The 27,093-nt window shown below is 36.0% G+C and overlaps 2 protein-coding genes across 3 annotated transcripts; both read right to left on the bottom strand.

The window, feature by feature from the left end:
• Positions 1-2,286: 2,286 nt before the first annotated feature.
• Positions 2,287-7,051, bottom strand: LOC107824001 (protein CNGC15b-like). Its single transcript, XM_016650723.2, has 9 exons — positions 6,949-7,051; positions 6,548-6,620; positions 5,601-6,147; positions 5,139-5,351; positions 4,621-4,913; positions 4,437-4,548; positions 4,093-4,329; positions 3,281-3,675; positions 2,287-2,804 (listed from the first exon to the last, which is right to left on the bottom strand). The coding sequence occupies exons 2-9, from the start codon at positions 6,592-6,594 to the stop codon at positions 2,504-2,506; spliced, it is 2,145 nt and encodes a 714-aa protein (XP_016506209.2). The 5' UTR covers positions 6,595-6,620; positions 6,949-7,051; the 3' UTR covers positions 2,287-2,503.
• Positions 7,052-11,271: 4,220 nt separating this feature from the next.
• LOC107824003 (29 kDa ribonucleoprotein A, chloroplastic) lies at positions 11,272-14,756 on the bottom strand. 2 transcript variants are annotated; one of them, XM_016650725.2, is made up of 5 exons: positions 14,320-14,756; positions 13,232-13,333; positions 12,576-12,878; positions 11,685-11,791; positions 11,272-11,560 (listed from the first exon to the last, which is right to left on the bottom strand). In XM_016650725.2, the coding sequence occupies exons 1-4, from the start codon at positions 14,668-14,670 to the stop codon at positions 11,726-11,728; spliced, it is 822 nt and encodes a 273-aa protein (XP_016506211.1). In that variant the 5' UTR covers positions 14,671-14,756; the 3' UTR covers positions 11,272-11,560; positions 11,685-11,725. The 2 variants fall into 2 exon arrangements, with proteins under 2 accessions (XP_016506211.1, XP_016506212.1); XM_016650726.2 differs by having other exon boundaries at positions 11,724-11,791.
• Positions 14,757-27,093: the final 12,337 nt, after the last annotated feature.

Here is a 27,093-nt window from a genome sequence, read left to right as displayed (position 1 = left end):
CTTGTATTCTTGGTGATAGTGAACAACTGTAGCTAAGCCTTAGTTCTCTGTGGGATTTGACTCCGGACTTATAAATCGGATTATATTTGCAACGACCGCTTTGTCCTTTTTATAAGGCATAGTTGGGCGTGATCAACACGCCTAACGCTCTAGACTCGGGACTCGCCCCAACAGTTACAAATCATGTGTTGAATTCACTAATTTGCACTGTTAACTCTCAAAATTCTTTAACAAATGAATGATTAAAGTTCTTTTTTTCTATAGAAATATGAAAATTATGAATAACTCAAATAACAAAATATATTATTGCATACTTACTAATTGAGAACATTGTGAGGATGAATATCATTTAAATATCTCTTCTAAAAATAGATAACCAAAACTTATATCTTGATAGATCTACATGTCTTAGTTCTATATCTCTCAAAATAATCATAATTCTTTTATTTTACTATTTAAAAATAATTTTATGTTTACTCGTGAAGGAGTAATATTTTAAATTACAGTATTAAAATATTTATTGTGTATTTACTTTTAAAGAGGTAAAATATGCAGTTTGCTAATATTTTTGAAAAAATTATGATTTTTAATTGTTTGAAAGTTGAGAGGTTGGAGTTAATTTATATTTCATAGTAACTTTAACCGTATTGTATTATTTATACTTGTAAAATATGCTAAATATTTTATTTTGTATGAGTTTCTTTAATTCTTTTTAGTTTTCTTGAACTTTTAATGCATCCTTTATATTTTATTGTGTTATAATGCTATATTATTAATTCATAAATTTTAAAAAATAAAGATCCGTGGGGCTTACGTCTCATGTCTCGAGGCTTTTGCCTCGCCCCGTATTAAGTAAAACGCTCCGCCTCACGCCCTCATCTTTTAAAACACTGCTTATAACATTATGAACTGAATTCATGAAACTTTTGAGTAGAGAAAATACAAATGGTCACAAAGCTCTCCACGAATATATTGCTACTTCTGTTGCAGTTGCATCTTCGTCCTCTTGATAGAGAGACATCAGATGGTGCCAGTATAATGCACCAAGGAGCTAAAAGTTGTGTATCATCGAAGACGTGCACTGAGAAGATAATATGCTACAAGCTATGGGCTCAAAGAAGTTTTGATATTTATGCTTGCTAAGTCAGGTAAAATATTTCCTAGTTCATTATTTTTTAAATTAACTGCACAATCAGTGTTTGATAATTGTAATGTTGAGTTTTCAGATGGGAATAAACTCAGAGTCTCGGTTTCATGTTTGTTATCAGAATTCTTTAAGTTTACTCGACGAAAGTTCTTTTGAAATTTGGTATAATTTGGTAGAGGACAAAACTTAGATATGGAAACTAAAGTTAGTAATGTGTTTGATAACAAATAGTTTATATCAACAAGGATTGTAGGGAAGTGATAATTTCTTCATCCTTAAGACCTTAACTACAGCTCTCGTGCCTTGATGTGGAGTCGATAACAAATAGTTTAGCCAATTTATGTAATTTGCTAGAAGAAATGTAGTATATAGTGATATGATGTAGAACTAATTAACTGATGACATCCAAATAAATGTTGTTTTGGAAGAATTTAGCCTCTGTCATACTAAACCATAATTAAGAATGAACTATTGGATATCTACTCATTCTTTTTTAGTTATTCGCGACTTGGTATGTTTTTTTTTTCTCGAAGTCAAGATTCTTTCTCCTTATGTCTGTTGCTCATGCAGGGGGTATTATTGCATAGTCTTTACTAATATGAATAGTTTGACTGCACAAATAATTATATGTACTGATTGTACAAAACAATCTACATTTAGAAAAAGAAGATGAAAATGGACAAGAAAGAAACATAAGTTTGAGGCCATTTATAAATGCAATGTGGTTGCCACAATTTTTAGCCATCTATATATCATTTCTCTCTTTTTTTTTTTTTTTGGTGTGAGCGCTTAATTTAGCCAATCAACTAAATCAGGCTGAGAGATAGAGAGAGTTTTTGTCTTTCTTAACCAACTTGTTTGAATAAAAGAAAATGACCCTAACGATTTCCTATGTTATTTTTTACATATCTTTTATAAAAAGATCATCTAATATCCTCTCATATTAGAACTTTATACTTTTAACACGTAATACACACGTGCAACGCACGTGTTCAGAGCACGTGTTCAGAGACTAATAGTAGTAAATATGTAGTCATTATTTAAATTGTTGTTACAGAGGACCCATATATAATAGCAAGGTGTATTCTCCTCGGTTGAAATGCTGGAAACTTTTTCATCAGACTTACTCAAAAGTGCAAGTTTATTAATCCCTCAAATCTGGGATTTCAAAAGAGTGGAAGCACCACCTTAACATATATAAAAAAAATATACTATGTGGTGCGGACTCTACAAAATTCTGCCGCACCCGTATTGAATTCTCTAAAAATACACTACTTTTGGAGGATCCGAAACGCCCCGGCAATATTTTCGGAGAGTGGGAACAACATAGATAACATAACAATCCAGCATTTCCCTTCATCTATCCTCAACTGAAAAATCAGGTTCTACTGGTTTTTGTAATGAACTAATGATTTCTAGTTCTCCCCTCATGCTTCCGCCTTTTCTTTTGCTTGCTGCCAATGTTGCAGCATATACAGCAAATTCTGAAGCCTTTTGTCCCAAGGATACACTTCTTCTTTCATCGCGTAGTTCAGTAGGAGCAGCCGCGGGGCTCTGCTTAGCTTTAAGTAGAGCAGCCTCTTTCCTCCTCTTGTAGCGAAACCACGCTGCTTGTATGAAACATGCAGCCCAAGTCCTCCATTGGTTCGAGTAAAACCTGAACGGGAGAAATTCAAAAATAGCCAAATTTATAAGTGGTAATTGAAAAATGGCCACAGTTTCAAAAGTAAGCGAAATTTAGCCACTTTTCATGTAAAAGATAAATCTGAACAAAAACACTGTTCAAACTCCGAAAATATTCCAGCATAATATAATGGAGTTCGAATTTTTTACATGTGAATATCCAGCATAACATGCTGGAATTTCATAATATGCTGGAGTTCCAACATAATATTCTGGAAGTCCATACACAGGTGCTCCAATCTCCAATGTAATATGCTGGAACTTTCCGTGTGCTGGAGTTCCAACATAATCTGCTGGAAGTTCATACACAAGTGCTTTAATCTCTAGTATATTATGTTGGAACTTTCCCTGTTGCAGCAAAATAGTCTCTAATTTTCAATGAATTTGTAAATGCTGGCTATTTTTCAATTATCAGTCCGAAAACTGGCTAGCCCTTGCTATTTTGACAACCTGAACGTCTGCCTGAGTTGCTTGCTATGCAGCTTCCGGAACTGTGATGCCACAAATTTTACATCCTCTGCAGTGAGTGCAAATACTTCTACTTCAGTGATCGTTGTCACTGTACGTGTAGAGGACGGGAGGATGATGCTCGGACGAGGGTGTAACGCCCATGTCAGTAGTTCTTCACCACAGAAATCGCACGGACCTAGTTGACATGAATTGAAAAAACCTGTTCTCCCTCCATCAGTAGTGTAAGAATCCAAATGGCCTCTTATAATGAAGTGCATTTCGTTCACAGGATCAGCTTCGCGAACAAGGCAAGTTCCTGATGTATATAGAAGCGGTTTCAACCTTTCGCATATTGCATCCAAGATACACTCATCCATTTGATCAAATAGAGGAACCTGCCGGATCAAGATTATGAAAATACGTTAGTGGAAAGCAGTGGCGGAGCAAGAAATTTTACTAAGGGGTGTCAAAACATATACTCCCTCCGTTTCAATTTAGGTGAACCCATTTGACTGAGCACGGAGTTTAAGAAAAGAGAAAATACTTTTGATCTTGTGGTGTAAAATGAGGCACATATATTTTGTGTGGCTATAAATCATTGTGTAAAGGTAAATTGTTTCCAAATAAGGAAAGGAGTCATTCTTTTTTGCGCGGACTAAAAAGGAAATAGGTTCACATAAATTGAAACGAAGGGAGTAGTATATCTGCATAAAAATCAATTGACATCCCTTAACATAAGGTGGCTTAGCCACTAAAAAGCAATAGGTTGTTTATAAAGGAGAAGTTAAGGGATTGAAGAAAATGATACTCACTCGACGAACTAGATCAAGACAAAGATGACGCTTGATGTCCCTTCTGAGATCCACGGGAAGGCTTTTGACAATGGCTTCTTCATCAACGCCTCGCGTTGTCACCCACCTATACAAGTCATATTTGCGCACCCTTTCCTTAAGATCGTGGGGGAGTTGGCGATGATGCATCCATTCTTCTGTATCTGTCCTTTTGATCCTCCATTCTTCAAGTCTCATAGTAGTTGATTGAAGAAAAGTCTGGTATTAAACATTTAATCCATAGCAATGAAACATTTTCAGTACAAGTTTGGCTAAGATCGAAATCTAAGTCCCTTTATCATCCAATGTATTTGTCTATGACTTACCTGCATATTCCCAATAAGTAAAGCAAAGAGCAATAATCCCAGAATTGCAAGAACAACAGCAAAATTAATTTCATTAATGTCAGTAGTAGTCACAAGATTCTGCCCAAGAGAGCTGCAAAAGTTAATTAAAGAAAGTTAGCATAATCAAAGAAAACATAACAAAGCTTTAGGTGCAGTTTGTTACCTTAGGTTCCTTAAACCCCACCAAAAACAGTAAGCATATTTGTTCAAGAATGATGATTGTGTAACTCTAAAAGTCAGTGCATCATTAAAGATTCCGAATTGGAAGAAGTCGCTGCTAGGACCGCATAATGTAGATATATTGCTCCGTTCATACCAGGCGATTCTACTAGTAAAATCTTTCCAATGACAGTCAAAATACCAATACTGGCAATCCGGTTGCTGTTGATCACAAACCTTTTTCCAACACTGTTCTTGTCGTTCTACAGCAAAAAGGTACCAGCAAGAACCCATAACCTATAAAAGATAAATAGTTAAAATGGTGGCCAACTCAACGGTTGAGGCTTCAACAATAACAACTAAGTGGAATTCCACGGGTGAGGTCCGGGGAGGGTAGTGTCAAGTGTGTATGCAGACCTTACCCCTACCCTGGTTGAGGCTTGTCATGGAATAATAGAACTTGGTATTTAGTTAATTTGAAACAACAAATTTGGTGTACTCTAAAACAAGTCGTATACTTACATGACTTGCGAGCATGAAGAGCACAAGGTTATAAACCGCTCCAGCCCATGCAGCTTCCACCATTACACCATTAGTCTTGATAATGTGAGATGAAAGTGGAAAAATCAGGCATAACCTCAACAGAAACTGAGAAATGATAGTAAAGCGCAAGGCGTGTTTTGCACCAATCCTATTCGAACCTCTCAAAGATGGGATTGCAGCCCAAATCAAAACCTGAAAACAGTTTTAGGACTAGTTTGGTATGAGATAAGCAACCATAGGTAGCAGAAAGTAGCATTTGATGTAAGTTGTATGAGCCTAAAAACATGATATCTAGCAATTTATCAGTTCATTTTTGGCAAGCAATATCAGTACAGAGGAAATACCAGCAGATTATAACTTTTCCTGCTCGAACTTTTAACAACCAAACATCATATCGAATATGAGAAAAGACTACAATAGACTTAAAGGACTTGTTTATACCTGAGGAAGAGGAAGAGTAGCCAAGAGATCAAGCCAAAAATCCTTCCGAAGATACCTTGAAGCGATCTTTGAAGAATCAATGACTAGCTCTCCTCTACCAAAAACGCGAGAGGAAGGTGCAACATAAGCTGTTCGAAACTGAACTAAAATCTGTACCAAATAAAATGCATCTATTACTGATCGAACGATTGTAAGGACTATCTCCATAGGATAACTTGCATCCATGCAGATTTCGTCGTTAACACTTGGTAAATAGAAGAAGAGTGGATCAACAAATAGAGATGTAAGACAAGCAATTAAGAAACACTTGTTCCATATGTTTATGGGACGTCCTCGAGGATCTAATATCTTCCTTTGAACACCCTCATAGTCCTCTGAAAATACTCTTGAAAGCTTTTTCTTTCGGAACATCTTCATTTTTGGCTCTATTTCTGCTTTCTCGGACTTTGAATCAGACGCTTGTTCGTCATTGTTCATAGAGAAAGATTTAAGGAATTTTGCCGGCTTGTATGATCCAGATTTTGCAATGTCATGGTCATTCGGAAATCTGATTACAGATTCAAGCTTTCATTAATAATTAGAATAGGGAATCTAATACATTTATTTGTGGTGCATAACTCAGACTCTAATGCAAAAAATACAGCATGCCTTTGTAGAAGAACTACTACAAAAATAAGCTGCAGTTTTATTTAACAGAATACTATATTATAAAAGTGAAGGAGAGCCTTGGCGTAACTGGTAAAGTTGCTGCCATGTGACCAGGAGGTCACGGTTTCGAGCCGTGGAAACAGACTCTTGCAGAAATGCAGGATAAGACTGCTTACAGTAGACTCTTGTGGTCCAGCCCTTTTCGAACCTCGTGCATAGCGGGAGCTTAGTGCACCGGGCTGCCCTTACTATATTACAAAAGTACTTTAGCCACAAATTTAAGGACTGCTCAGATATACCTGACAGATTTTTGTTTAGTAGAAGACATGGTGCTCTGGCTAAACATTTCCAGACCTTAAAGTTGGACTTAATCTGTGTAAGAGTGAAACAACATAAATATCAATAATGAACTGATTTACCTATAACATTGACATTGTTTAACTTATCACTGATGACATCTTTCTTTGAATACTGCTTCACTTGAGTAAATGTTGATAAATCCAATATTAAAAAATTTACGGGCATTTCAGTAATACTTATCAGATTATAATACAGTTAGACCAAACAGGTAAAATGTTATTAAACAAAAACAATCATTCCACTCTATCCAAACATAGTATTCACAAAATAATATGGTACAACACAATACAGTACAAAACAATACATTATAAAACGACGGGAAACAATGATTAAGAAGTACCAAGATAATACTGGTTTCCTGCTTCAAATCATATCAAATATATTCTTCTCACTTCTCATCCTCAACAGGCCATAGGAGAGTTGCAAGACGACGCTGCACTTAGTAGTGATAGTGATCATGAGTGGTGGTCTTAGCAGTCATATATTGTTTGAAGAATTAATACTAAAAAACAGACGAAGGTATTTGTGGGGGAATATTGCAGCAACCTTGTATGTTTGTAAGTTCTCTTTTTGTAGAAAACAACATTTTTTCTGTCAGCTTGTGACCACTGTTATGGATTTTGAACTAGTCCCCATTTCTAAGAATCATGTGAAAGGACTAGATATTGAATATTTGCATGTACGTTGAAGGAATTTTGACTGGAAATTGAATTCGCTTTAGTTCTGTTTGATCTTCATTTATCTACATTTGCAGAAAAAGACAAAGTAATGGATCCACCTCCCTTTTCAAACTATTATCTGGACATAGCATAAGTTTGCAGTATCAATTGATTACTTAATTGTGACTGTAGAATACTCTATTGGACTCAATGAATAGTGTTCTGTTTGACTCAATTCCAAGGGATGAAAATGTTGCGGAAGCCAAATGTATATAGTGTGAATAAGTCATAACTACTATATCAAAAATTATGACAGCCACCAAATAATAAATAAGACAGTAAAGCAACAATAAAGGGAACACCAGAATTTACGAGGTTCGGCTAATTTTGCCTACTCCTCGGATACAACCAATATTTTATTCCACTCCAAAAATACAAGTGAAATAATACTAAAGAGAGAAGATACAAATGCCTTAAACAGATGAGAAGGCAAATGAGAGGTGTGTTTAAATCCTAAATATTAGACCTTCTTTAATAGGGGGAAAATTCCCCCCAAACTCAACTCCCAACCGATGTGGGACTTTGGCATTTTGCCAAACTTCAACAAATCTCCACCTTGGCAAAATTCCATATCTTTAATTCTCTCTCAATAACAAATTTTTGTTGTGTCTTCATCTTCAATCTTCAGTGTTCAATAATGTTGATCAAATCCAAACAATGTTGAAACTTGATCGCAGTCACCACCTTTGTCAGCATATCAGCAGGATTCTCCGTAGTATGAATTTTCTTCACCGTGACTCCTCCTTCTTCTATGATTTCTCGTACGAAATGATACCGAACATCAATATGCTTCGTCCTTGCATGATAAACTTGATTCTTCACTAATTGAATAGCACTTTGACTATCACAAAAAAATTGAGATACTTTTTTGTTCAACACCAAGCTCCTTTAGCAATCCTTGAAGCCAAATTGCCTTTTTCACAGTCTCTATAATAGCCATGTACTCTGCCTCTGTTGTATACAAAGCAACTGTTGACTGCAAAGTAGACTTCCAACTAACTGGTGTCTTTGCAAAAGTAAACACATAACCAGTAGTTGATCTTCGTTTGTCCAGATCACCCGCAAAATCTGAGTCACAATATCCAACTACAGACTGATTGTCTTCCTGCTCAAAAACTAACCCGACATCTACAATATTATGAATATACCGTAGAATCCACTTCACAGCTTGCCAATGCTCCTTCCCTGGATTGTGCATATATCTGCTAATAACTCCAACAGCTTGTGAAATGTCAGACCTTGTGCAAACCATTGCATACATCAAGCTACCAACAACATTTGCGTATGGTACCTCCAGTGCTTTCCATAATTTACTTGCAGAAGTTTCCTTTGTGTATGGATATTTCTGCTCTCTAGCAAGGAAGGATCGAATGGTACCGCAAGCAACACGGTTGATAATTTTCCAATCTTCTTCTCCAATAACATCTAGTCTCTTTTCTTCAATGGCAAGATCTAGCCCTTGTTGAAAAAGGACATCTCGAACCTCGCCTTGCCACATCCCAAAATGCCCGGACCCGTCAAAAATTTCTACCGCAAATTTCGCATTTGACACAATTCTTGTCATAAGCGAAGATGTCAATGATGACGTATTGTTGACACTTGATGTAGATTCTTCTTGTTTATTGTCTCCCATATTTGACACAAATATTATTTAATAGTTGACGACACAAATCAAGATTATTTCCTTTTTGATGTAGAAGATCAGACTAAGCTGCAACCACAGAGCATACTCAGACAGAACCTTGACTCAGTTACCAAGATAAATCTTTTCTGATGTGGAAGATCAGACTATGCTGCAACCACAGAGCATACTTAGACAATACCTTGGCTCTGATACCAATTGTTGCGGAAGCCAAATGTATATAGTGTGAATAAGTCACAACTATTATACCAAAAATTATGACAGCCACCAAATAATAAATAAGACAATAAAGCAACAATAAAGGGAATACCAGAATTTACGAGGTTCGGCTAATTTTGCCTACTCCTCGGACACAACCAATATTTTATTCCACTCCAAAAATACAAGTGAAATAATACTAAAGAGAGAAGATACAAATGTCTTAAACAGATGAGAAGGCAAATGAGAGGTGTGTTTAAATCCTAAACATTAGGCCTTCTTTTATAGGGGAAAATCCCCCCAAAACTTAAGAGCCCACCGATGTGGGACAAAAATTTGCCAAATTCAACAATAACATCTTATGTTCCAATGTGATTTCGTTGTGATCGCTCAAGTTGAATATTAAAAAGTAAACACAAGAACAAACCAACAAACCAAGGGGATTCAACATCTATTATTTATGCATAAAAAATAATTTTGACCTTACAAATAGAGTATAATTTTTCAGCGAGCTTTCACATACTAGAGAAGAAATAGGGTAATAGTAGTATTTCTTACTCTTCCTTCTCTAAATTTATCTTATTTGGTGTAGAAAAGTGAATAGGTTATATGATCCCATATACACACTAGCGAGAGAGAGCATGGAGTAAGTAATTACTCCTACTTACAATTTTGAGTAAGGTTAAAACGAAAATGCTTCCAAGATTTCAACATTAGCTCAATAATTAGTGAATATTATTCAATTTGGACTCCTCTCGTTGGCTTAATTTATACTCCCTGTTTTATTTGTATGATAATATTTGACTAGATACAGAGTTTAAGATAATCAATTGTATTAAGATATTAATGATAATTGCAAAACACTAAAGCAATAGTTAAAATGTTAGTTCGGTTGAAATTTAAATTTCTAATATATAGTCATAAAGGTCGTAAAGAATAATACAATGAATAGCTTCAAATGTAGATGAGATGACTTTAGAGAACACTTTGTGAGTTTAGATTGCCGAATATAGTAGAATGTGGATGTTGTCTACATCACACCACTATGGGCGCGGTCCTTCTTTGGACCCTGCATTCACCCGACTGTCGTTTTATAGGACATCGTAGATCGGAAATAATTGAGAGCAAAGATCAAACATGCAACCAATCCAGAATGACAAGTTCATTTTGACAGCCATTTCCTAGCAAACTAGAAACAGAAAACGAGGGAAATAGAAAGAACAGTGGACCATTTGTTTAACCTAAGTGACATATGTAATATGTTGTTGTAAAGACTAAAGAGTGTGAGTATATCTTTTCACTCCAGCAATAGGTGTCATCCCTTGTCATAGTAAGCATTTTGGGCAAGAAATAGATTGCAAATCCCCATGTTGCATGGAAACTAGCTAAGGATAAGCAACACCATATCCCTGAATATAGCATCTTACATGCCTAAAATTAGCAAGTCAAATTTTTAGCAAGTTTCACCAACATCTTTTACCAACTTAAATACTATAGTAATAAATAGCCATGCAACCTCGGAAATTTTGATTTATTGATTTATCAAGAATTGAGATTCATAACTTACCACTTTAATTATACATATTACAACTACTTTTCACACACAACTTGAAAAAATTTCAGCTCAAGGCTCTCTTGACCTTTTTTGTTAGAAAAAATGCATTCTTTAAGCCAAGTGACTTTCAGCTGCATAGCTGCGACCACGCGAGCAGCGACAACCATGCCCACTCAACTAGATTAGATAATACATAGAGGATGGGCAACTCGCACACAGTACATGATAGCCCTCAGCCTATCACTGTAACCACCACCAGCTATGTTACTCAATCCTCCAAAAATATTGTCACACCCCTATTGGATCCAAAATGAACAACTTTTGGGGGATCTGATACACACCCGATGGCATTTTTGAAAGATACGAGCAACATGGCTTACCAGAGACTTAAAATGCAGACAGTCTGGGACCTTAACTAGACAAGCAAAACCTGAATTGTGCTATGGATTCTTGTCCCAGCTGTTCAAGAAAATCCCTGCCCTTCAACATTTAGTGCAGGACATATTAAAATTTTAAAGACCATTAATTGTTGTAGAGGCATAGGCACCATTAACACAATTCCTGCAATCCATTGTACAACAAGAATGCTTCTCGCTAACATACATTTCAAAGAGTATCAAACTTTTTAACTGTCGTGTCCTTCAACAAGTGATGGATAGCATATTACAAGATCAAGAATTTTTCCCGAGGCAATTTCAGAACATACATTACGAAAGCTAATTTACTTGAGAACTCTAGTTAGTCCAGAAGGAGAGAGTCATTTGTCCGCGCAAGTTTGGGGTAGAAGTTGCAGATTTACTAACTCATCATTGTTGCAACTATCGTCATCTCCTGGACCCTGTCATGTAATTATACATTCTTATGAGCCGAAACATACCTTTTTGGTTTAACTATTGAAACTTAAATGTACAGTCAACTTCACTTGGGTTGCTAATCACATGACAATTTGAAAAGTTGTTTACCCCAACCGTTTTCTCGATCAAAAAGATGTTGGTTACAACCTTCAGAATTGACGCCTGGGTGGCCGAGCTTCAGCAGGGCTTACACGGATGGCCCTTCCGTTAAGGTCCTACACCACAAAGTTCAACATGGAAAGGCAAACAAAGATCAATAAATAAGTAAAACAATATTGGCTCAAAACTCATTTTACTAGAAGGAATCAAAAAGAAAATTACAAAAAAGAATGTGAAACTCGTTCAATAATACAACAATGCAATATAAGAGAATCAGTTTTGATGGTAAATCACAGATCTACTAATTGAAGACAAGTCAAAGGGAAGTATCTAGAAAGACTGAAACCCCAAGTTTGATTGTTTTTTTGATAATCGTGGTGTCTGGGCCAGCTTGCGTGCAACTCGATTAATTCTATGGGATACCTGCTACCTCCCACCAACAATAGGTACCAGATAACTCTCTCCGCCAAGGCTTGGACAACAACAACAATAACATAACCAGTATATTCCCACCAAGGCTTAGACAATGGGAAAAAATCACCTAGTATTTTTGTCTCCGCTAGGATTTGAACATGAGACCTCAAGTTCTCAACCCATTTCATTGACCACTAGGAAACACCCTTGCGTGCGATCTACATCACTATTTAGAAGACATATTTGGCAGGTAAGACTGATCCAGAACGCAACATGTAGGCAAATACCTAATCGTTCTATATATCATATAGTTGAATGACAGATACCATCAATGTGGGAAAATTTAGTTATGACATACAAGTATATGTGAAACCTAAACCAGGACACAAAATCAACCCTGAACGGAAAATGCAACCGTGTGGAGACACATATACATACAGAACATAAAGATAGATGCATAATTCAGCTGAGTAAGAAAATACTTACAACTCCGTCCAAGCTTTCAATTGCATTGTTGACCTCCTCAGCGGAACTGTATGTTACGAATCCGAAGCCCCTTGATCTACCGCTATCCCTATCATAGACTACTTTGGCATCCACAACCTTACCTTGCTCACTGAATAAGGTCTCAAGTGCGTCTTGGTCAACACCCCATGCGAGGTTTCCTACATAGACTCTATTGGAGCTATCAAAACTTCCCCCACCCCTGCTGCCTCCACGGAAAGAAGAATTCTCCCTCTTCTCTGGTGGTGGCCCAGAATTCACCCTCAATGCCCTCCCGTCGAGTTCCTGCCAAAAGATTCAAAACATTTGCTTAGTGTCTAAACCAAAGAACTCTTGGATAAAGAAAGGATCACTAACAACAAGTGACACAAATGATGGTTAAGAGTAAGACGTAAAAATCATTTTATCAGCAAATTATCATAGGAACTCTACAGTGTGAAACCTTGCCAAAATGTTACTATCAAAACGGAGTACTGGTTTTCAGTTAAATCATTTAAAAAATTGTAAACTGAACACAAACGGTTCGATTTCAAAAAATACATAAGATATCCAAGGCCACAGGAATTCAAGACTAAATATTTGGACATGCACATTAGAGCATAATTAACTGAGAAACACAACAAAGCAAAAGGCTTTACATATCCATTAAATTGTTGACAGGCAGCTTCAACTTCCTCTTTTGAGGACATTGTCACAAAACCAAAACCTCTGCTTCTTCCTGTAAGCTTGTCATAGATAACCTGCAAAAGTTAACAACTCCAGTAAGTACACTTAAACCTCCCATTCAAACCTTCACATCCTCACTCTACCCCAAACCCCAACGAACATCGAAAAAACAACTTCCTGTGACGACGTCTTAAGGCTATTTTTCCTAGTCATACTAAAAGATTATCCAGTACGAACCTTCAACTTTCAACATGTTCGGTTATTCAAACATTGACAAACAAAATTTCAACATAACAAGTCCATTAGCCTCACATAATCACTATACATCCAAACATCAAGAAATCCAAAACGACTTCCTTCTATAACACCTTAAGGACATTTTCTCTAATAAAAAATAAAGATAATATAATAAGAACTCATTGAACTGTGAAAATCATCCCATCTAAAAGCTTAAGTTGTTAGAAAAGGATACTTTTACTTGTTACTCTTACATATACAACACGTCCCCCTATGTACAGGTATGCCCTATAACATGTTGAATTGTCTGAACCGCCTTATCTAAAGGGAAGCAAGTGCACTAAGCTTCTGTTGTGCTCGGGCTCCGGAAAAAGGGCCGGACCAAGGGTCTATTGTACGAAGTTCCTACATTTCTGCAAGAGGCTATTTCCACTTTCACGGCTCGAACTTGTGACCTCCTGGTCACATAACGTCAACTTTACCAGTTACACCAGGGCTTCCCTTCCTGAACCGCCTTATCTAAAAGCTTAAATTGTTAGCTGAAGACACTTCTACCTATTATTCTTAGATATAAAACACTTCGCCTCATGTACATGTCTACTCTTATAACATGTTGAATTGTACTAACCATCTCACCTAAAAGATTAAATTTTCAGATATAACCACTTTAATTTATCATTTTTAGGTTTGCACAAACCTTAAGGGTTAAAAATTTACAAGTCTAGTTACTCAAACAAAGCCAAACAAAACTTCAAATTATCTAAAGTCAAGAAACCCCACAAAATACAAGCAAGAAAGTGAAATGAGTGGTTTTATATATTACCTCAACCATCTCAACATTACCAGCACGCTCAAAAAGCTCAGCAAGAGCAGCACTATCAGCACTGAAAGGCAAGTTACCGACAAAGATTTTAAGGTCAGGAGAGAAATTACGTTCTTCTTCTACACCATCATCACCATCTTCAACATCCTCAATTTGGTCAAAATCAGAAAGGGTAACCTTACGAACAAAACGAGAAGAAAAACAAGATGAAGAAGAAGATAAAGAAAGGTTGAGAGAAGAAGGAGGAAGGGAAAAGAAGGAAAGGGAAGTTGTTTGAGAAGTAGGTTTTGGTAGAGGAAGTGTTTGAGGTGTAAGGGAAAGGAAATGGAGGGAAGAAGCTGAGGAAGCCATTGAAGATAAGGTTTTGAAGCAAAAAAAAATTGAAGATAGGCTTTTTCTTTCTCTCCTGTTGTGGATGTAAGGAGGATATAATAGTGTCTATGGGGATATTTATGGGCAGAGGAAATGTGATGTTTGATTGTAAGATATCTTGGGTCCATTGATAGATTTTTTTACTTTTGGGTTTTTAGGAGATAAGGCCCATGTTTGCTTAAGGCCTGTTAAAAAAGTTGCACGAGCGTCCTATTTGGTCGCCCCCATTTTATCTATACCTAATTTTTTTTTAAAATTAACTTGTACCTACTTTTTAAATAACTTCAACCCTCTTTCTCCTCCTTTGTTTTCTTCTTCAAGTTACAAAACAAATTGGTATTTATCTCCAGATGCAACGCTGCTTTAGTTATAAGGTCAATTTTTTTAATTGAACAGTTCGGCAGTTGTACTTCTGCTCCAAATTTACAGCAAATTAATCTTAGAAAAAAGTTTAAGTTACTAGTAGGGTTTGTTTTGGATTGCTCACTGTTGGAAAGCGTTTTTGTAAGGCAATTATTTCTATTCAAACATTTCTGCACAAACTTTGTGAAACCCAAGCCAGGTCGAGCAAAATGAGACAAGAGGGAGTGATATATCTAACTAATATATCACAAAATTCATTCTTGGAAGCTACAGTGAAAAGACACAAAAAGATTAACAGGAGATGATTTTATATTTTCAGAGTTGGTATTTATACCCAGCTGTTCAAGAGAAAGCTTCATTTATCCCATTGATTTACAAGAAAAGAAAGAATTGCTTTCTTATATTCAATGCTTAATTTGAAAAGAAGGAAAGACTTTTTCCTTGCTTAGAACTTGGGAGAACATCAACAGAGGAACTGCAGTTATCTTTCCAGCGTCTTCATTTTCTTTTTTAAGTAACATGTACTATACAATGATTGGTAGAAAACCATCTCTGGATGTCAGTGGACGAAGATCTGTCACTTCATTTAGTAGGGAACAAGATCTCCCAGTTACAATGCAAAACTTCAGCTCTAGAGCACTAGAGCTGAAGTTTCCTAGTTCCAAAACAAAAACTTCAACTCTAGAGCTGAACCTCAGGCCCGGCTACTAGAATGCTGAAGTTTTGCAAGTTTTGCATGATTGCCTTCGCGACTTCTGCCCTGTGTGCTGAAGTTATGCGAAAAAGCGGGTACGCTTGCAATTTTTTTTGCAAAGCGGACACAAGTTAAAATGTGACACAAAAAGCGGGTATAGATGCAAATGCCCTAGGCTTGTTGCAATCCAGATTTGAGTCTTCTATTTTGAGATTTTTACACAAATAGCCGGTCGGATTCGTTGTTTACTTGTTCTGGTGGATACATCTAGTTTCCATTATTAGTGATAATTAATTGTAATTAGTTCCTCTGATTCAGTGTTAACCTCACTTAACAATAACTAATAACCTACTCCCCCGTCTCATAATATGTGTCGTGATTCACTTGTGCACGCCCCTTAAGAAAGAATAGTTTTTGACTACTTTTTCCTTACTAAATATTTTCTCAATTTATGTGTCATCTCCATCAATGACATTATCCATACTAAAGGTAAAAAAGTAAAAAAAACAATTAATTTAAAAACAATTAATTTTGTCTTGAAATTCTAAAATGACAAATAATTTGAGACAACTATTTTTAGTTCGACAAATAATTTGAGACAAATAAATGATGAGACGGAGGGAGTACCTGGATAGTCATTAATGTAATGGAATTTCACTCGGTAGAATTAGTCGTCGACTCCGTTCAATTATTGCAAGGGCTTAAGTTTTGGGTGTTATCTTCTTTATTTTCCAAATTTTTATTCTTTTTCTTTTGAGGTGTGTGTCAATCAAGGCCTCATTTGTTTTTATTACAATTAAAATGTCTGACTTCAAACATATATTTGAATATTAAAATGTGCATTAGAATTAAAACATTTGACACGGATAACAAAAAAATTAACAAGTTGTATTAAGATTTAATACTAAATAATTAAGATTATTTATTTTCTCAACATGTGAATATATAAAATCTATTTTTGTTTAAATATTAATAAATATAAAATTTAAAAGATACTAAACAATCTAATATTATATCTTCAATGTATTTTAATAGAAGTGAGCAAATTATAATCAGATACATTCATATAAGATTCATGTCCAAAACAGTCGTAAATGCGTGCAAACTTGTAACGTAGAATGATAGAAGTGTCTGTAGCTAATGCCAGTCATCTCTGGCTTCTCATGAATTATGAGTGGACATGAATTGGATTCCTCTCTGGGCCATAATATCACCTTTGTGAATAACAATGCTATTGGTATTGATTGTTCAAAAACTAACAGAGACAGTTTAAACTATGCATTTGGCCCTTTGGTATTGATTATTTAAAAAAATTCTATTTGGTTTCGCCGATAAACCGCACTTGATAATTGTTAATCTGATACCAATCCGACTTTTGTCTTATTGAATGACTAACGGATTACTACATTTATAATCCGATAACTGATAAGCTGAACCGTTATACATAATTATTCGCCCGATAAGCACCCCTACCTAAGAACAAACATGCTTAATGATTTGAGATTTGAATAATTAAGATTCAAACATTTATTAGGTGCAAATAAATGAGCCTAGAGGCTTCCATTGAGTTGTTTTTATAATGCTTAGCCATTTGTAATTTGTGATAATATATTTACCTTCCTTATTTTATTTATTTTTAACAAAACTGATTTGAAACTTGTAAAATAATGCTGTGACATGCCATTACTATCCTCTTTTTTTAACCTTAGTTATTAGATTCTAAGCTTTGTACCACTAAATTGTTGTGATTCTATCGCGCATCGATAATGTCCAATACTTTACACCATCAAATTGAAATAATCTACAGAAAAAGACAATTGTGTATAGTAGTCCTAATTTGAAACTTAAAAATAAGTAATAACATACTTTAACCGGTTAATAAATAATAAAAAAATATTGTTTGTTGATATAAGTTAAGCAAGTTGATGATGCCATATGTCAAACTGACAGGTGAGGCTAGAGTCATTCAACTCACTTGAGAGAGGTAACATATCCTAAGCCCTAAAGGCGAGATTAGTATGGTATTTAGTTATTGGTATTATCTAAAAATCGGTATAAATTTTGGATTTTATACCAAAATCTTGGTATTATCTATTCCATGTAGAATGTGAGATTTATAATTTCAGGATATCTTGTTCCAAATTAAACGACCACTATATAGAGAGAGTATAAAAATGGAGCAAAATCAAAGTTTCATTTCTGTTTCTGATCTTTTACTTAATTCATGATTACGATCTCATTCATAAAAAATCATGGCTCCAAAATTATGAGCAGAGAGTGAACGATCTTCTGATTTTTTTTTTACTGAAGTAGATACATCGATTCTGATAATTTAATAGGTTCACAATACCATAAGAAGGTGAGGGGCCAACGTAGTAGGAAAAAAACGGCTCAAGTTGTAGATTATACATCTTATAGTTTTTCATATTAATTGATAGGAATAGCAAAAGCAACTTGCAAAGGAACAGCTGCAAATCTGTCATCTGCTACACCCATTTGCCTTTACACAACCTAACAAACAACAGTTTGTGCATCAATTGGACCACCAAAGTTTTCTTGATTTTTCATTTATCGGATATCCCTAAAGGGACCACTTCCTATTTGATTCAAATACAGGATATACTACATTTTAGTGTCTCCTATAATGCCAAGGCAAACATAACTTATGGTTGGTGCTGCTCCACATATATATATATATGCAGCTCCTTCTGAGAGCAACTACGTTCTAATTTCACACTAATTCATAAGCCAAATGGCATACAAATTTATCTGCCCTCGCGAGGAATTGAGGCACAGTTGAATGATATATCGGAAAAGAATCAAAAATATCTTTTTACTATGAGGAAGATCATTTATATACTTTGTTATACTATTTGTCCATCATAGCCCCCGATTTTATAAAACATGTGCAAAAATACCTTTCTTCCATTAGGTCCTCCACCATATCCAACACCATCCCACGTGACAAGAGGGGTTGTTCTAATGGTCAACACCCCCCACCTACAAACCGTTGTGGGTTCGAGTCACCAAATGAACAATATTTCCAACAAAAGGGTTGTAACAGCTCAGCCCGCTAGTGATATTGTCCCATCTGTGCCTAGGCCCTCACGGGTTTAAAATGCGTCACTAGGGTCTAAGGCTTGTTAACATATATACCCAACATCCCTCTTGTGTTTTGTCGATGGGGGACTCTGTCTAAAACCTGGGGTATTATATATACCCCCTCTTATGGACTCAACGTCCTCGCTGGGGTTTGCCCCACAACATGAGATTTGCCTAGACTCAACACTCAGGCTTGCCCCGCTTAACTGAGATTTGCCTAAATTCAGTTGAACACTGACCCACCATCTACAAGGCTGACTCAAGAGTGCTCTAATACCATCTGTAATAACTCAGCCCGCTAGTGATATTGTCCATTCGGGGCCTAGACCCTCACGGGTTTAATACGCGTCACTAGAGGTTTATGAAGCCGTGTTAGTAGAATCTCGTTTATGAGTATGAAGCGCGTTATACTTATAAACAGGAGGCTACAAACATTTAGGAAAAGTCTCTTTTTTTATACTTTAGATCGTGCGGTGGAGCCTACCTCTAAGAAATTATCTAATGTATTCGTTTCTCTAAAATGTGCAGAAATGGCTCGTACTCGCAACTCTGACACCGACGCTCAGGATGCTGCTCAAGAAACTATTGTTACTATTGTGTCTCAAGGTAGAACTAAGAAGACTTCAACTCAGAAAAGGAAGGGTAAATCCACGAAAGGGGTTCAAGTACTCCGGGTTGAACATGAAGAAGGGGTAAAGCATGATGAGCAAGTACCTCAAGATCCAGTGCCACCCCAACAACAATTCCGGCTCAGACAGCTATATCTCCAGAGATGGGTCAGATATTTAATGTTGTCAATAGTTTTGTGGATATGTTTAAAGCCTTCATGGCCAACCAGAATGAGAGAAGACTGAGATTCCACCTTAATCAAATAGACAACACAATTCTGAGTCCTCAAGAGTGAATGAATTTTTGAAGTTGAGTCCTTCATTGTTCTGTGGTACTATAATTGATAAAGATCAAATGTTGTGGCTGGAGGGTGTCAAGAAAGCTCTCCGAGCGATGAGGGCATTTGATGATGAAGTTGTGGAGCTGGCTGCCTACCAGCTTAGAGATGTGGCTGGCGCTTGGTTTGAGATATGGGAAAAGGAAAGAGATGAAGAAGATGGTCCGCCTACTTGGGAAGAATTTGAAGAGGCCTTCATGGGTAATTTTATACTAGAAGAGGATAGGGAAACTAAGGCTACAAAGTTCGAGTAGCTCAAGTAAGAGAATAAAAGTGTGCAAGAGTACTACATGAAATTCATAAGTTTGGCTAAGCATGCTCCTCACATGGTTAAAACAGGAAAAACAAAGATCCGCAGGTTTGTTGGCGGGTTGGCTTACAACATTAAGGATACGATATTAGCTGCAGCAGTAGGAATGTCAGCTTTCTTCTCTGTTGTGGGTTTCGCCAAGCTCTTAGAAAAAGACAGACAACAAAGGAGAGAAGAAAAAGAGCATAACAAGAAAGCCCGGACATCGGGCAAGTTTAGTGGTATATCCAGCGGAGGAGGAAAGGGTTCCCTCAATAAGTAGTCATTAGCACCAGCTCAGTCCAGTCATCAGTCAGGTGGTGGGACTTCCTCCGGACGTACTCAGAGTTATGGAGACCAGTCTCGCTAGAATCTGAATTTTAGAACATCATCCTCATATAGCCAGAGTCATGTTGAGCAACATTCACAACAACAAGGTCTTTGTGGTATACGTAAGCGGCAACATCCAGGTCAGTGCTAGCTCGGGTTCCACGGTTGCTATCATTGCAGAGATAGTGGTCATATAAAGGAATTTGCGAAGTAATTCAATGGGGGATTAGCTCGTCCTTCTAGTTCCTTAGCTACTACAGTTTATCAACCTCAAGGTCGTGGTTCTCATATTCAGACGGGACATGGGGAAGGCAGAGGTGCAGATCGAGTTACTCAAGGAGGAGGACAACCCCGTTTGTTTGCTACACTTGATCGTCAGAGTGCAGAGGCATCTGCATAAGTTATTATAGGTATACTTCTAGTCTACTCACATAATGTTTATGCCATAATTGATCCAGGTTCAACATTTTCGTACGTGACTCCATACTTTGCAATTAACCTCGGGCTAGAACCTGAATAACTTAGTGAGCCATTCCTAGTATCTACTCCAGTTGGCGAGTCAGTGAAAGCCACAAGAGTTTATAGAGGTTGTATAGTTTCATTCCAAGGTCGCAGCACTGAGGCATCGCTTGTACCATGTTAGATTATCGTGCCAAGATAGTCAGGTTCCAAATTTCAAATGATGAAGTCTTAGAGTGGAATGGTGGTTCAGCATCGCTTGTAGGTAAGTTTATTTCTTACTTGAAGGCCTTACGAATGATCAGTAAGGGGTGTCTCGCCTATTTGGCTCACATTATTAATACAGAATCACAACCACCAGCTCTTCATTCTGTGCCAGTTGTTAGATAATTTCCTGAAGTTTTCCCAGATGACCTTCCCGGACTTCCTCCTGAAAGAATCATAGACTTTGCTATCAATATCATGCCAGGCACTCAACCCATATCTATACCTTCTTATAGGATGGCTACAACAGAACTTAATGAGTTGAGGGCAGTTGAAAGATATTCTTAACAAGGGCTTCATCAGGCCAAGTTTTTCATCGTGGGGTGCCCTAGTCCTATTTTTCAAGAATAAAGATATGTCTCTCAGAATGTGCGTCAACTGTCGGCAATTAAATAAGTTACCATTAAGAACAAGTATCCACTGCCAAGGAATTGATGATTTATTTGATCAACTTTAGGGGGTAAAGTACTTTTTAAAGATAGACTTGAGGTCAGGGTACCATTAATTGAGAATCAACGAAGATGATATATCTAAAACAACCTTTATAACTCGCTACGGGCACTATGAATTTCTAGTATTGTCTTTCGGGTTGACAAGTGCTCCAGCTGCATTCATGGACCTCATGAACAGAGTTTTCAAGCCATTCCTTAATACCTTTATTATCGTGTTTATAGACGATACTTTGGCATACTCTAAGAGCAAGGAAGATCATTCAGAACAACTCAAGATAGCCTTGGAGACCTTGAAGGAGAATGAGCTTTATACCAAGTTTTCAAAATGTGAGTTCTGGTTGCAGTCAATGGCATTCTTAGGCCACGTGGTATCTAGTGAAGGCACAAAAGTAGACCCTCAGAAGACAAAAACGGTCAAGATCTGGCCAAGGCCTACAACACCAATCGAAATCAGGAGTTTCTTGGGGTTAGCTGGCTATTATAGAAGGTTTGTAGAAGGATTTTCCTCACTTGCAGCTCCATTAACTAAGTTGACTAGAAAGTAGTTAAGTTCCAGTGGTCAGACGCTCGTGAGCAGAGTTTTAAAGAGTTAAAGAAGATGTTGACCACTAGACCTATGGTGACCTTGCCGACAGGTTCGGGTGGGTTCACAGTGTATTGTGATGCCTTTAGAGTTGGTCTTAGTTATGTTCTTATGCAAGATGGAAAATTTATTAGTTATGCTTCCAGGCAAAATCATAAGAAGAACTACCCCATACACGACTTGAAGCTTGCAACTGTGGTATTTGCATTAAAGATATGGCGACACTACCTATATGGTGACTATTGTGAAGTATTTACAGATCACAAAAGCCTCCAGTACATTTTCAAGCAGAAAGAGTTAAATTTGAGATAGAGATGGTAGCTTGAGTTATTGAAGAATTATGACATCAATATCCTTTATCACCCAGGCAAAGCTAATGTGGTAGCAGATGCACTTAGTAGGAAGTCAATGGGTGTCTTGGCCCATCTTGCATTACAAAGGTGACCTTTGGGTCGAGAAATTCAAATACTGGCAAATGAAGGGATTAGATTGGATAAGGCCGAAGAAGGAGGTATAACTGCTTATGCCTTAGCGCAATCCTCTCTTGTTGCGCATGTTAAGGCTAATCAAGACGAAGATCCGTACTTAGTGAAGTTGAAAGGAGTCAGAAACAAAGAAATCATTGCTTTCACTCTGGGAAGTGATGGAGTTTGGAAGTTGAATGATCGATTATATGTACCTGATGTAGATGGTCTTAGGAAGCCCATAATGGAAGAAGCTCAGAGCTCGAGGTATTCTATCCACCCAGGTGCTACCAAAATGTATCTGGACTTGAAAAAGTTGTATTGGTGGAAAGGCATGAAGAAGCAAGTAGCAGATCATGTGGCAAAATATTTGAATTGCCAGCAAGTCAAAGCCGAGTATCAGAGGCCTGGTGGCCTAGCTCATGATATAAAGATACCACAGTGGAAATGGGAGATGATTAATATGGATTTCGTAGTAGGTCTGCCTCGCACATATCGTAAGCATGATTCAATTTGGGTTATCGTAGACCAACTCACAAAGTCAGCCCATTTCCTACCAGTAAAGACGATAGATTCTATAGAGCAGTATGCGTAGTTGCACATTAAAAAAATAATCGGATTACATAGTACTCCGATTTCAATCATATCTGATAGAGGCCCTCAATTACAGCGCATTTTTGGCAGGTATTTCAGAAAAGATTAGGTACCGAGGTCAATTTGAGCATCGCTTTTCATCCAAAGACCGATGGTCAGGCAGAAATGACCATTCAGACTCTCAGTGTTATAGATTTTGGAAGTAATTGGGATGATCACTTGCCACTGATAGAATTTGCTTACAATAACACCTATCAAGCTAGCAGTGGTATGGCTCCTTATGAAGCGTTGTATAGGAAAAGATGTAGGTCCCTAATGGGTTGGTTTGAACCAGCAGAGGTGTCGTTGATTGGTCTAGAGTTTGTTGTTGAGGATATGAGAAAGTCCAGCTAATCAGAGAAAGACTAAAAGCAGCCCGGAATCGTCAAAAGTCCTACTCTGACAAGAGGCACCATGACTTAGAGTTCATGGTTGGTGATAAGGTATTTTTGAAAGTTTCACCAATAAAAGAATTTATGAGGTTCAGTAAGAAAGGGAAACTTAGTCCTAGGTTTATCGGGCCTTATGAGATTATAGAAAAGAAGGGAAAAGTGGCTTATGAACTAGCGTTGCCCGTCGAATTGTCCTCTGTTCATCCTATCTTTCATGTGTCTATGCTTAGAAAGTACATTCATGATGAGTCACATATAATACCTGCCGATACCATAGAAATTAAAGAAGGCTTGACTTGTGAAGAGGCACCTACAGAAATTCTCAATAGGCAAGTAAGAAAGTTAAGAACAAAAGATACAACATCGGTAAAAATTTTATGGAGTAATCATGATTTAAAAGAGGATACGTGGAAGGTAGAAGAAGATATGAGGAAGAGGTATCCTTATTTATTTGAGGAACAAGGTATGTGAACCTAGGTTTGGCTTGGCATTTGTATTTCATTTATTAAATGCAAGTTAGCATGTGTTTAAATCCTAGATAGATTATACTTTAGTTGTTGACATAATTTAGTTTTTGTCAAAGTATATTTAGTTATTAAATAATTTAATATCATGCCAGAGTATATTTAATTCATTAAAATTATTTACTTTTTGCTGAAGTATTGTGTTTTAGATTTTGGTTCGTTATTGTGGTACCTCCTTGTCGGAGTGTGAGTAATTAGTTTATGAGCTGTGTATAGTGCCTATGAATGACCTGTTATGGTATATTTAGTTGGTGTATTTGTGGTATTGGTGACAGAGATATTTTTTTGGATAGTCTAATTTACAAGGGAGACTCTGCCGAAAATTTTGATAATCTAGAGAGTTAGCCAAAATTATAAGTCACTTGGGAAAGTGAGTAGTGCTAAGAAAACTTAAGAAGTTCAAGGACTTAAGGAATGATTGTTAACTTAAGAATAATGCCCTAGCAACATTCGAGGATGAAAGTTTTAAAGGAGGGAAGATTGTAACACTCCTCAAATCTATAAAAGTTTCAACACACGCTAAATATAGAATTTAATTTTTTTTATCTTGCCTTGAGTGCATAAAAATTACACTTCTATTACGGATTTAAACCCTTGTAATTGACTTTTGAGTTACTTCTCTATTTATAAATAATTGGATATACAATTACGGGAATTTTAGTAATTTTAATATTATTAATTAGTAAAAGTGGATATCATTAATGATTAGTTAAGTCAAAACAAAAAATAAATAAAATCATATCATATCATATTATATTATAAGTGTGAACAATTTAAGTTAAAGTTAATTTACTAATTTACCCATTAAAAGCTGAATAACGATTTTACCCTCTAAATATGCATTATCTCTTCAAATTTAATGTATATAAATGTAAAAACACTAAATTATATATGTACTGCATTTGGAACTATTTAGCATGAGGTACGTTTAGTATTCCCCAATTAATAATGATTCTTATTATGTTCCCAATTAAACCAATGAAATATTTTGGAATACAAACGGACGCGAAGGAATGAGAGGTATGTCTTTTCAATTTATATTTATTGGTATGTTTTGCTTTTGTCCAAACAGGAACAATAGTTTAGGTGAATATATCGATAAACAGGTGGAGAGAAAAGACATGAAGAAAACTACACAATCCCACCCAATGCTACGAAAATGTTAGGTGGGTTTACATTTTTTTTTTCCTTTTAATAATATATAACCTTGCATGCCTTTAATCTTCCAAGTATTTTGAATCACTTTAATTATTATTTATCTATATTACTTAAGTAATTATTCTGCTCTAATATTAATAACGATGCTCTTTGCTTTAATTTATGAAGTTGGTATGATCGTTCTCTTATATATAAATTACGGGACACAAATTCTTTTTTTTTTCTTTTTTTTTATAGCTAAGTACTTTTGATCTTTGTATATCTATTAAGGCATGTGTTTGATCTTTCAACTTCATTGTGCTATGGTCTGGAAATAATAATAGAGCAGTTCTAACATCTTCACTTTATTTAGCAACTACGAGAAGAATCTTGAGGAAGATGAGTTCATAGAGCTAGCTAGCTACAATGGCCAAGTATTTATGATCAAAAATAAAAAAAATTCAATTGCCAAGTATGATTTCCTCAATTGCATGCATGACAATAACTATTTTGATTACCTTAGGTTTACGTTAACCAAATTTGTTTTGTTTGAGATTTTTGTGGTTTCTTCTAAATTATCTTTTGCAGGTCGGATTTTTGCTTTAAAGTATGCACAGTTTATAACATAAAAAGTTAATCGCTTCATATCCCTTTTTTCAAGTAAAATAAAAAATAAAAAATATAAAGATAAATTAATCGAGGTTATTTTTTATATCATTTTTTTTACTTTAGTTAAATTGAAATAATCGTTTTCAATATAAAGAAAAAGTCGGCAAATATATTAAAAATTACTTTACCATCCTTCAAGAGAGAGCAATGTGCAAGGATGTTTACGTTGTTGTACTTTTATTTTTATGGTTCAAATAAATTTATATGTGATTAAAATTTATTATTTTAAGTTATAAATTTTGTAATTATTACAATAGAATGCACGTGTAACACACGAATAGTCTAAAAGAGAGTGGTCATAAGAGATGTATTGAGATGCTAGCCTTCAATGTTCTTCATTAAATTTATCAAGTATGGAAATTTCCAATGATGAAAAATTGGGAAGAAATAAGCATGGGCAACACCAGATCAGTTTATTCTTCAACCTCGCAAAAGGAAAACCTTGTCGACAATCATCCTAACCAATTAATTGAGAGGAAATATTGTAACAAATATTTTATTACTATAAAATTTATGAAAAGGAATTCACACAGGCCATTTTAATAAAGTATTAAATATTGTTTCATGTTCTTAAAATTGGGCAACCTTGAGCATTTAAGATTGCATTACGAGGGTGTTTAATTTCCTTACAGTCCATAGAAGGACAAAATGATTTTTGTGAATAATATGATACAAGTTGAGTATTAACTCATTGAACTCAAATAAATACATAATTCATACATCGACATTACAATAAGGTGCTCGACGATTTTTTTGGGGCAAGCTGTTTTAATGTTAACGAGTGAGCCGAATAGGATCGCCATTTATCATTGCAAGAACTTACACTCTTTTTTTAATTTTCAAATTCAAACACATGTTTTAACAATCTTATGTGATTGCTTAAATTTTTTTGGTTATTGATATGGAATACATGCGCAACGTGCGTGGCCAAAAACTAGTATTTATAACAAACTACAAAAGTATCGCATATCAGGTGTACACTTTATTGCATATTTGTATCACCTAAAATTAAAGTAAGTAACATATGTATTTAATTAATCTTTGATTATTCATATTCCTGAGTTCAAACCAAACGATATTTAATCATATTGACTTCAACAA

This window comes from Nicotiana tabacum, chromosome 10 (genome assembly GCF_000715075.1).
Source record: "Nicotiana tabacum cultivar K326 chromosome 10, ASM71507v2, whole genome shotgun sequence".
In the NCBI taxonomy this organism is placed as follows: Eukaryota; Viridiplantae; Streptophyta; class Magnoliopsida; order Solanales; family Solanaceae; genus Nicotiana; species Nicotiana tabacum.
Note: the sequence above shows the minus strand (reverse complement) of the source record. Positions and strands in the feature narration are given on the sequence as shown.